The sequence below is a fragment of the Sciurus carolinensis genome, chromosome 2, assembly GCF_902686445.1.
Source record: "Sciurus carolinensis chromosome 2, mSciCar1.2, whole genome shotgun sequence".
Classification (NCBI taxonomy): domain Eukaryota; kingdom Metazoa; phylum Chordata; class Mammalia; order Rodentia; family Sciuridae; genus Sciurus; species Sciurus carolinensis.
Window position 1 is genome coordinate 120,563,746 of NC_062214.1, and position 12,033 is coordinate 120,575,778.

At 37.9% G+C, this 12,033-nt stretch overlaps 1 protein-coding gene across 1 annotated transcript; it reads right to left on the minus strand.

Moving 5' to 3' along the window:
- Window positions 1–10,853: 10,853 nt before the first annotated feature.
- LOC124976436 (olfactory receptor 4F3/4F16/4F29-like) lies at window positions 10,854–11,822 on the minus strand. Its single transcript, XM_047539312.1, has one exon. It carries the CDS (start codon window positions 11,820–11,822, stop codon window positions 10,854–10,856), a length of 969 nt encoding a protein of 322 aa, XP_047395268.1.
- Window positions 11,823–12,033: the final 211 nt, after the last annotated feature.

Sequence of the window (12,033 nt, forward strand, 5' to 3'; positions counted from 1 at the left end):
GGTTGCTTGGACTCGGAGGGACTGCCTCAGATACCGGGTGGCTGCTCAGAGGAGGAGGCAAGTGGTGAGTTGTTTGGACTCAAAGCGACCTCTCCTGAACACTGGTAGCCTGTCTGGATGAAGAGCGCAGTGGGTCGCTTGGTCTCAGAGCGACCGCTCCTGAACACCCGGGGGGCTACCCTGAGGAGGAGGAGGAACAGGGTGGGTCACTTGGACTCAGAGTGACTGACTAGGGCTACGGGGGGTTGACGGGAGGAGGAGACGCAAAGTGAGCTGCTTGGACCCCTAGTGACTACCTCGGAACACCGGGCAGCTGTCTGGAGGAAGAGGTGTGTGGCGGGTCTCTGGGACTCGGAGCTATTGTACAGGGCTCCAGGTGGTGGCTCAGAGGAGGGGCCGCATAGCCAGGTGATTAGGTACAGAGCAGGGTCCCAGGACCTAGGTGGCTTCTTGGTGGAAGAGCTGCACAGAGACATGCTTAGAGGCGGAGCGAAGGTTCCAGGACTGTGGGCAGATTATCTGAGGAGAGGCAGCCTAAGGAGACTCATCTGCATAGGGTGAGGCTCCCAGGCCCAGGAGGTAGGTCTGGGCCCGGGGAACATTGCAGAGGAAGGCAGCCCAGCCCAGGCAGTAGTTGTAGACTGAGGGGAACCTCTAGGAGGCAACTGACCAGCGAGACCTCCCCACCGGGTGAGTCTTCCCTGCCGGGTGAGGTTTTCCCACAAGGACTGTAAAACCAGAGACACAGGCACAAACAGGCCTTGCCTCAGCCCACAGACTAGTTCACAGAAATCCTTGAAATGAAGGAAACAATAAACCAAATTAAGAACTCCATAGAGCATAACCAATAGGATAGAACACCTGGAACAGAACCTCAGATATTGAAGACAAAATATTTAACCTTGAAAACAGAGTTGAACAAACAGAGAAGATGGTAAGAAATCATGAACAGAATCTCCAAGGACTATGGGATATCATGAAAAAACCAAATTTGAGAATTATTGGGATTGAGGAAGGCTTAGAGAAACAAACCAAAGGAATGAACAATCTATTCAATGAAATAATATCAGAATATTTCCCAAATCTGAAGAATGAAATGGAAAATCAAATTCAAGAGGCTTATAGGACACCAAAAACACAAAATTATGACAGACCCACTACAAGGCACATTATAATGAAAATACCTAACATACAAAATAAAGACAGAATTTTAAAGGCTGTGAGAGAAAAGAACCAAATTACATTCAGGGGGAAACCATACGGATATCAGCAGAGTTTTCAATCCAGACCTAAAAGCTAGAAGGGCCTGGAATAACATTTTTCAAGCCTCTGAAAGAAAATGGATGCCAACCAAGAATCTTATACCCAGCAAAACTTACCTTCAATTTGATGATGAAATAAAATCCTTACATGATAAACAAAAGCTAAAAGAATATACAAAAGAAAGCCAGCATTACAGAACATTCTCAGCAAAATATTACATGAGGAAGAGATGAAAAACAAAGAAGCAAATCAGAAAGGGAGGAATATCCTAAAGGAACTGCTCAAATAAAGAGGAACCAAGTTGTGTCAAAAATAAACAAATAAATGAATAAAATGAGTCAAATGACCGGGAATACAAATCATATCTCAATAATAACCCTGAATGTTAATGGCCTGAATTCATCAATCAAAAGACATAGACTGGCAGAATGGATTCAGAAGAAAGATCCAACAATATGTTGCCTGCAAGAGACTCACCTCATAGAAAGAGATACCCATAGACTAAAGGTGAAAGGATGGGGAAAAACATACCATGCACATGGACTCAGCAAAAAAGCTGGAGTATCCATCCTCATTTCAGATAATGTGGACTTCAAGCCAAAGTTAGTCAGAAGGGATAAAGAAGGACATTTCATACTGCTTAAGGGAAGTATAAATCAGCAAGATATAACAATCATAAACATGTATGCCCCAAACAGTGGCTCATCCATGTATGTCAAACAAATCCTTCTCAATTTTAGAAACCAAAGAGACCATAACACAATAAGACAAGGTGATTTGAACACATCTCTCTCACCACAGGACAGATCTTCCAAACAAAAATTGAACAAAGAAACCATAGAACTCAATAACACAATCAATAATTTAGACTTAACAGACATTTATAGAATATGTCATCCAACCAAGATGGAATACACTTTCTTCTCAGCAGCATATGGATCCTTCTCTAAAATAGACCAATGTTAGCAAATACAAGAAGATAGAGACACTACATTGTATTCTATGAGATCATAATGGATTGAAGTTAGAAATAAATGAAAGAGTAAAAATCAGAAACTAATCCAACACCTGGAGATTAAACAATATGCTATTATATGATGAATGGATAACAGAAGATATTAGGAAGGAAATTAAAAAATTCTTAGAGGTAAATGATAACAAAGAAACATCATATCAAAATCTCTGGGACACTATGAAAGCAGTACTTAGAGGAAAATTTATTTCATGGAGCACATTTAATAAAAGAAGTAAAACTCAACAAATAAACGACCTAACACTACAGCTCAAAGCCCTAGAAAAAAAAGAACAGACCAACACCAAAAGTAGTAGAAGACAAGAAATAAACTCAGAGCTGAAATCAACCAAATTGAAACAAAAGAAACAAATACAAATAATAAAAAAATTGACAAAATAAACAGTTGGTTCTTTGAAAAAATGAACAAAATTGATAAACCTTTAGCCACACTAACAAAGAGAAGACCAGAGAAAACCCAAGTCACTAAAATTCGGAATGAACAAGGAAAGATCACAAAGGACACGACTGAAATACAAAACATAATTAGAAGCTATTTTGAAAATCTATACTCCAACAAAATAGAAAATTTCGAAGATAGCAACAGGTTTCTAGAGACATATGAATTGCCTAAACTGAACGAGGAGGACATACACAATTTAAATAGACCAATTTCAAGTAATGAAATAGAAGAAGTCATCAAAAGCCTACCAACAAAGAAAAGTCCAGGACCAGATGGGTTCTCAGCCGAGTTCTACAAAACCTTTAAAGAAGAGCTCATTCCAATACTTCTCAAAGTATTTCATAAAATAGAAGAGGAGGGAACCCTCCCAAACTCATTCTATGAAGCCAATATTACCCTGATACCTAAACCAGACAGAGACACATCGAAGAAAGAAAATTTCAGACCAATATCCTTAATGAACATCAACGCAAAAATTCTCAACAAAATTTTAGCAAATGGCATACAAAAATATATTAATAAGATAGTGCACCATGATCAAGTGCGTTTCATCCCAGGGATGCAAGGTAGGTTCAACATCAGGAAATCAATAAATGTCATTCACCATATCAACAGACTTAAAGTCAAGAATCACATGATTATTTCAATAGATGCAGAAAAAGCATTTGATAAAATACAGCATCCCTTCATGATCAAAACACTAGGAAAAATAGGGATAGTGGGAACATTCCTTAACATTGTAAAGGCCATCCATGCTAAGCCCATGGCTAATATCAGTCTAAATGGTGAAAAACTGAAAGCATTCCCCCTAAAAACCGGAACAAGAAAGGGATGCCCTCTTTCACCACTTCTATTCAATATTATCCTTGAAACTCTAGCCAGAGCAATTAGACAGACCAAAGAAATTAAAGGGATACGAAGAGGAAAAGAAGAACTCGAACTATCCCTATTTGCTGATGATATGATTATATACTTAGAGGAACCAGGTAATTCCACCAGAAAACTTTTAGAACTCATAAGTGAATTCAGTAAAGTAGCAGGATATAAGATCAATGCACATAAATCCAATGCATTTTTATACATAAGTGATGAATCTTCAGAAAGAGAAATTTGGAAAACTACCCATTCACAATAGCATTGAAAATAATAAAATACTTGGGAATCAATCTAACAAAAGAGGTGAAAGACTTCTACAATGAGAACTACAGAACACTAAAGAAAGAAATTAAAGAAAACCTTAGAAGATGGAAAGATCTCCCATGTTCTTGGATAGGAAGAATTAATATTGTCAAAATGGCCATACTACCAAAGTGTTATACAGATTCAATGCAATTCTAATTAAAATCCCAATGATGTACCTTACAGAAATTGAGCAAGCAATTATGAAATTCATCTGGAAGAATAAAAAACCAGAATAGCTAAAGCAATCCTTGGCAGAAAGAGTGAAGCAGAAGGTATCGCAATACCAGATCTTCAACTCTACTACAAAGCAATAGTAACAAAAATGGCATGGTATTGCTACCAAAACAGAAAGGTGGATCAATGGTACAGAATAGAGGACATGGACACAAACCCAAATAAATACAGTTTTCTCATACTAGACAAAGGGGCCAAAAATATGCAATGGAGAAAAGATAGCCTCTTCAACAAATGGTGCTAGGAGAATTGGAAATCCATATGCAACAGAAAACTAAACCCATATCTCTCACCATGCATGAAACTAAACTCAAAATGGATTAAGGATCTCAGAATCAGATCAGAGACCTTGCATCTTATAGAAGAAAAAGTAGGTCCAGATCTTCAACATGTTGGCTTAGGACCAAACTTCCTCAACAGGACTCCCATAGCACAAGAAATAAAAGCAAGAATCAATAACTGGGATAGATTCAAACTAAAAAGCTTCCTCTCAGCACAGGAAACTATCAGCAATGCAAAGAAAGAGCCTACAGAGTGGGAGAAAATCTTTGCCAATCATACTTCAGATAGAGCACTAATCTCCAGAATCTATAAAGAACACAAAAAACTCAACACCAAGAATACAAACAACCCAATTGACAAATGGGCTAAGGAAATGAACAGACACTTCACAGAAGAAGATGTACAAGCAATCAACAAACATATGGAAAAATGTTCAACTTCTCTAGTAATAAGAGAAATGCAAATCAAAACCACCCTAAGATTCCATCTCACCCCAATTAGAATGGTGATTATCAAGAATACAAGCAACAACAGGTGTTGGCAAGGATGTGGGGAGGAAGGTACACTCATACAATGCTGGTGGGGCTGCAAATTAGTGCAGCCACTCTGGAAAGCAGTGTGGAGACTCCTTAGAAAACTTGGAATGGAACCACCATTTGACCCAGCTATCCCACTCCTTGGCCTATACCCAAAGGACTTAAAATCAGCATATTACAGAGATACAGCCACATCAATGTTCATAGCTGCTCAGTTCACAATAGCCAGATTGTGGAACCAACCTAGATGTCCTTCAATTGATGAATGGATAAAGAAATTGTGGTATATATATACAATGGAATATTACTCAGCCATAAAGAATGATAAAATTATGGCATTTGCAGGCAAATGGATGACATTGGAAAATATCATGCTAACTGAGATAAGCCAATCTCAAAAAACCAAAGGAGGAATGATATCGCTAATAAGTGGATGATGACACATAATGGGGTGTGGGAGGTGTTAGTGCTAGTTTTAGAGTTAGGGTTAGGGAGGGGGGCAAGAATGGAGGAAGGAAGGACTGTATAGAGGCAAAAGAGGGGTGGGAGGGGTGGAGGGAAGGGAAAAATAACAGAATGAATCATACAACAATACCCTATGTAAATTTATGATTACACAAATGGTATGCCTTTACGCCATGTACAGACAGAGAAACAACATGTATCCCATTTGTTTACAATAAAATAATTTTTTAAAAATTAAAAAAAAATAGAAACTACTCCAACATCTGGAGACTAATAACACACTATTGAATGATTTATGGATAATAAGACATCAGAGGGGAAATAAAATATTTTTAGCAGTAAATGAGAACAAATATACAACATATCAAAATCTCTGGGACAGTATGAAAGTAGTACTAAGAGGAAAATTTGTTGCATGGAGTGCATTAATAAAAGAATAAAAAGTCAACAACTAAATGACCTAACATTACAGCTCAAAGTCCTAGAAAAAGAAGAACAGATCAACATTAAAAGTAGTAGAAGACAGAAAATAATTAAAATCAGAGTTGAAATCAATGAAATTGAAAAACAAAAGAAACAATTCAAAAAATGGACAAAACAAAAGGTTGGTTCTTTGAAAAAATAAATAAAATTGATAAACCCTTCACCACACTAACAAAGAAGGAGAGGGAAAACTCAAATTACTAAACTTCGTGATGAGAAAGGAAATATCACGACAGACACTATTGAAATAGAAAACATAATTACAAGCTATTTTGAAAATCTATTCTCCAACAAAATATACAATCTGAAAGACATTGGCAGGTTTCTAGAGACCTATGATCCACCCCAAACTGAATCAGGAGGACATACACAATTTAAACAGATCACTTTCAAGAAATGAAACAGAAGATGACATCAAAAGTCTACCAACCAAGAAAAGCCTGGGAGCAGACAAATTCTCAGCTGAGTTCTACAAGACCATCAAATAAGAATTAACACCAATGCTCCTCAAAGTCTTTCATGAAATAGAAAAGGAAGGAATCCTTCCAAACTCATTCTATGAAGCTAGTATCAGGGCTGGGGTGATAGCTCAGTCGGTAGAGTGCTTACCTTGCAAGTACAGGGCCCTGGGTTCAAACCCCAGCACCTCAAAAAAAAAAAAGGACTTGAAGCTTGTATCACCTGGATACCAAACGCAGACAAAGGCACATCAAGGAAAGAAAACTTCAGATCAGTATCCCTGATGAAAACAGATGCAAAAATTCTTAACAAAATTCATCAACATCTGGAGATCAATAAATGTAATCCACCACATCAACAGACTTAAAGATTAAGAATCATGATTATTTCAATAGATGTAGAAAAAGCATTTGATAAATACAGCACTCATTCATGATCAAAATACTAATTTAGGGATAGTAGGAACATACCTAAACATTGTAAAGGCTATCTATGCTAAGCCCACAGCCAACATCATCCTAAATGGAGAAAAATTGAAAGCATTCCCTCTAAAATGCCCTCTGTCACCACTTCTATTCAACATCATCCTTGAAACTCTAGTCACAGCAATTAGGCAGACCAAAGATATTAAAGGGATACGAATAGGAAAAGAAGAACTCAAACTATCACTATTTGTTGACAACATGATTCTATGTTTAGAGGATCCAAAAAATTCGACCAGAAAACTTCTAGAAATAATAAATGAATTCAACAAAGAAGCAGGATATAAAATTAACACTCATAAATCTAATGCATTTCTATTCATAAGTGATGAATACACTGCAAGAGAAATTAGGGAAACTACCCCATTCACAATAGCATCAAAAAAAATAAAATACTTGGGAATCAATCTCAGAAAAGAGGTGAAAGACCTCTACAATGAGAACTACAGAACACTAAAGAAAGAAATGAAAGAAAACCTTAGAAGATGCAAAGAACTCTCATGTTCTCAGATAGGCATAATTAACATTGTCAAAATGGCCATACTACCAAAAGTGCTATACAAATTCAATGAAATTCCAATGACATACCTTATAGAAATAGAGAAAGCAATCATGAAATCCATCTGGAAGAACAAGAGACCCAGAATAGCCAATTCAATTCTGAATAGGAAGAGTAAAGCAGGAGGTATCACAATACCAGAACTTCAACTATACTACAGAGAAATAGTAACAACGACATGGTATGGTATTGGCACCAAAATAGACAGGTAGATCAATGGCACAGAATAAAGGACAAAAGATAACCTATCCAACAAATGATGCTGGGAAAACTGGAAATTCATATGTAACTAAAGGAAATTAAACCTCTATCTCTCACCCTGTACAAAACTCAACTCAAAATGGATCAAAGACGTAGGCACTGTAACAGAGACCCTGCACATAATAGAAGAAAAAGTAGGTCCAAATCTTCATCATGTCAGATTAGGACCAGACTTCCTTAACACCACTCCCAAAGCACAAGAAATAAAAGCAGGAATCAATAAATGGGATGGATTTAAACTAAAAAGATTTTTCTCAGCAAAGGAAACAATCAAGAATGTGAAGAGAGAGCCTAGAGAGTGGGAGAAAATCTTTTCCACACACACTTCAGATAGAGCACTAATCTCCAGAATCTATAAAGAACTCAAAATCCTTTACACCAAAAATACAACTAACTCAACCTATAAATGGGCTAAGGAACTGAGCAGACATTTCACAGAAGAAGATCTACAAGTGATCAACAGATAAATGAAAAAATGTTCACTGTATCTAATAATTAGAGAAATGCAAATCAAAACTACCCTAAGATTTTATCTCACTCCAATTAGAATTGCTGTTATCAAGACTGCAAGCAACAACAAGGATGTGGGGGGAAAAGTTACTTACACTCATACATTACTGGTGGGGTTGCAAATTGGTGCAGACACTCTGGAAAGCAGTATGTAAATTTCTTAGAAAACTTGGAATGGAAAAACAATTTGACCAGTTATCCTACTCCTTGGTCTATATCCAAAGGACTTAAAATTAGCATATTATAGTAATACAGCCACATCAATATTTATAGCAGCTCAATTCACAATAGCTAGATTGTGAAACCAACCTAGATGCCCTTCAACAGATGAATGGATAAAGAAACTGTGGTATATATATATACACAATGGAATATTACTCAGCCATGAAGAAGAATAAAATTATGGCATTTGCAGGTAAAAGGGTGGAGTTGGAGAATATCATGCTAAGGGAGATAAACCAATCTCAAAAAAACCAAACACTGAATGTTTTCTCTGATAAATGGAGGATGATACATAACGAGGATGGGAGGGGATAAGGGAAGAATGGAGGAAGGATGAATTGTGTAGAGGGAAATGAGGGGTAGGAGAAGGAGAGATTATTAGAAGGAATGAGACCGACATCGTTACCCCATGTGCACATATGATTACACAAGCGGTATGACTCTACCTCGTGTACAACCAGAGAAATGAAGTCTTACTCCATTTGTGTACAATGAATCAAGAACACTAAAATTAAAAAAAGAAATTTTTAAAAAATTTTTAAAAAGAAAGTAGGATTTTAGCAGATGGGAACAGAACCTAGGCATCTCCCAAGAGTATAACTTGAAAAGACTGAAAGCCTCACCAATCTGGGGTAGAAAAGCAGAAGAACTGGGTTTCTAAGGGAAGGTTATGAGTTTAATCAAAGTTATATATGGAATTTTTTTCCAAATTACTTTGTCTAGAGTTCAAGATAAAAGTCAAGACCAGTGACTTGAGAGGATATTTCAGAGGTAGGCCACAGGTCGGATGAAATTTTTAATATATTACAACAAGAACTACAAAACAGAAGTGCTTACAAATCTATACAAGTTCAAGAGCATCTGATCTTTTTGCTGAGGTTCAGTTGCAAATCAGCAAAGGAAACTGGATAAAGATTAGTCAGAAACATCAATTTCAGCCTTCAACATTATTCTCCCCATCTTTTACTAAGAGTCTACCGTGTCTTTAGAAGCACTGCTACAAGTCCTCTGGAGCTCACAGATGGCAGACAAGGTTCCCAACAGCTGGGTTGTAACCTACACTAGAATTAGGCACATGTAATACCTGTTCCTACTCATCTGGTAACACAGAGAGAACAGTAAAACATTCTCTTTGAATACTTATTTTTACTATTTATGAATAATGTATTTATTTTTAAAATAATGACATAGGCTGAGCACTATGGTATATACTTATAATCCCAGCAATTTAGGAGGCTAAGGCAGGAAGATCCAACTTCAAGGCCAGAAACAACGTAGCAAGACCCTGTTTCAAAATAAAACTTTTAAGAGGGAAGAGAAAGTAGCTCAGTGATAGAGTGCTTGCCTAGCATTCACAGGCCCTGGGTTCAAGTACTGCAAAAAAAAAAAAACTACCATTATTATATAATATACTATATCGCATGAAATATTTAATGTGTTTATTACATATTTATATCTCTTAATTTATACACAGTTTCACCATAAATTTTCTTTTACAGTTTCTATGCTTTTTTTTATTTAGTTGTAAACCTGATTCACATTAAATGATTTTTTGGAGTTTTTTTAATTCATAAATCAGTTTCTCCTCTTTTAGTTCCAAAATATTCAAGACATTTACAATCGCTTAATAGTCACATAGTTTTCTTTGCCTTATAAAAATAAATCGTTGCTTAGAAATTATCAGGGTAAAATATAATTATAATATACATTGAACGGGATAGAAATGTACATCTTCTGGCCTCAAAAAAGTATTGATTAATAATATTAAAGTTTTCCTCAACTGTTTATGATTTACGCTAAATTTCAGTTTTCAATACTAACTAAAATCTAAAAACCTTAGCACGAACTCGATGTCAGCACGGGTGAATAAACTTAGATGATAAAAAGGCTTCAATTCTCAAAGTTCTCTGGTAATTATCTCCGTTTTGTCTATTCCTCTCCATGTGTAAGGACACTGAGAAACTCAGAGGGTGTGACTAGAGTTACACACGAGGATTGGAAGAGAGAGATCCTTTAGAATCAGTGTCAAAGAGAGGAACGGCCATCGTCAAGTATCAATGGGAAATGCGTCCGGGATGTGAGGTTTCAGCCATCACCATCCCCAAAGTCTTCAATGACAGAAACTATCTCCAGGAACAAACTCGACGTTCCATAGCTGGGTTGACTCCTCCACAGCACAGACATATTTTTTTCTCTTCGTGGTGATGGGGATGGAACCCAGGCTCTCATGAGCACTACTAGGTCAGTGCTCTACCTGAGCTCCTCCCCATTCCCTCTTCAATATTTTCAGAATCCTCAGAGTAGCAGTTCCCTGGGAAGAACCGACCATATCAGGATAGCCTCTGTCAGGAGACTTTTCATAGTGGATATTGAAACCTGAACTAAAATGAAGACTTGTGAATATTCAATTAAAGAGATTAATTTCCAGGAACAATCACTATTAATCTGAATTTCTTGGACTGTGCATGAAAGAACTTTTCCTAAAACTTGCTAAAGCCTTAACAAAGAGTCTCCTCATTGCCACTTTCATCTCCTTATTTCTAAAGGTATAGATGATAGGATTCATAAAAGGAGTGATGATGGCATCCAAGATAGCTAAAAATTTATCTATGGGTAAGGCAGGGAAGGGCCACACATAGACAATGATGCAAGGACCGAAGAAAACGACCACCACAGTGATGTGAGCTGAGAGAGTGGAGAGGGCCCTGGCTGAACCACCCGAAGCGTGTTTACGAACCGTAACCAGGATGAAGAGGTAAGACATGATCAGGATGATGAAGGTGCCCGTGGAGATGAATCCACTGTTGGCAGCGACCAGAAACTCCAGTCTGTAAGTGTCTGCACACGCGAGTTTGATGAACCGAGGAAAGTCACAGTAGAAGCTATCCATTTTGTTGGTTCCACAAAAGGGCAAGTTTACAACAAAAGCCAGCTGGACCACAGAGTGGATGAGTCCAATGGTCCAGGTCACAGCCAGGAGAGAAGTGCACGTTCTCAGGCTCATGCTGGTCAGGTAGTGGAGGGGCTTGCAGATGGCCACGTAGCGGTCGTAGGCCATGACGGTCAGCAGCACCATCTCTGTCCCTCCCACGGTGTGAATGAAGAACATCTGTGTGATGCAGCCTTTCAAGGAGATGGCTCTGTGCTTTCTGAAGAGGTCGTAAATCATCTTTGGAGTGGCAATGCTGGACACGCCTGTATCGATGAAGGAGAGATTGGCCAGCAAGAAGTACATTGGGGAGTGTAGGTGACGGTCTGAGATGATCGTGAGCACAATGAGAAGGTTTCCCAGCATACTTGCTACATAAAATGTCGTGAAGAACAGAAAAAGGAGAATCTGAATCTCCCAAGAACTGGTGAGTCCCAGCAACACAAATTCAGACACCACTGAGTGATTTCCTCCATCCATCAACTTCAAGTGCAAGGATGACCCTGCAGTTACTGTTACCTGAGGAGCACATGAGGAGGGGGAAAGTTTTCAAGTGGAAAAGGACATCCTGGCTATGGAGTAATGACCCAGGTGTCAAAAACTGAAGGTCACCTTGCCCTTGTACAGTGAAGGGTTTATACTGTGCTCGGGTCACAGAGAACTAACCCCAGAAACTTTTCCATGCATAAAT

Coding starts and splice junctions, on each gene's coding strand:
- LOC124976436 (XM_047539312.1), bottom strand. CDS start 11,822: ATGGATGGAGGAAATCACTCAGTGGTGTCTGAATTTGTGTTGCTGGGA.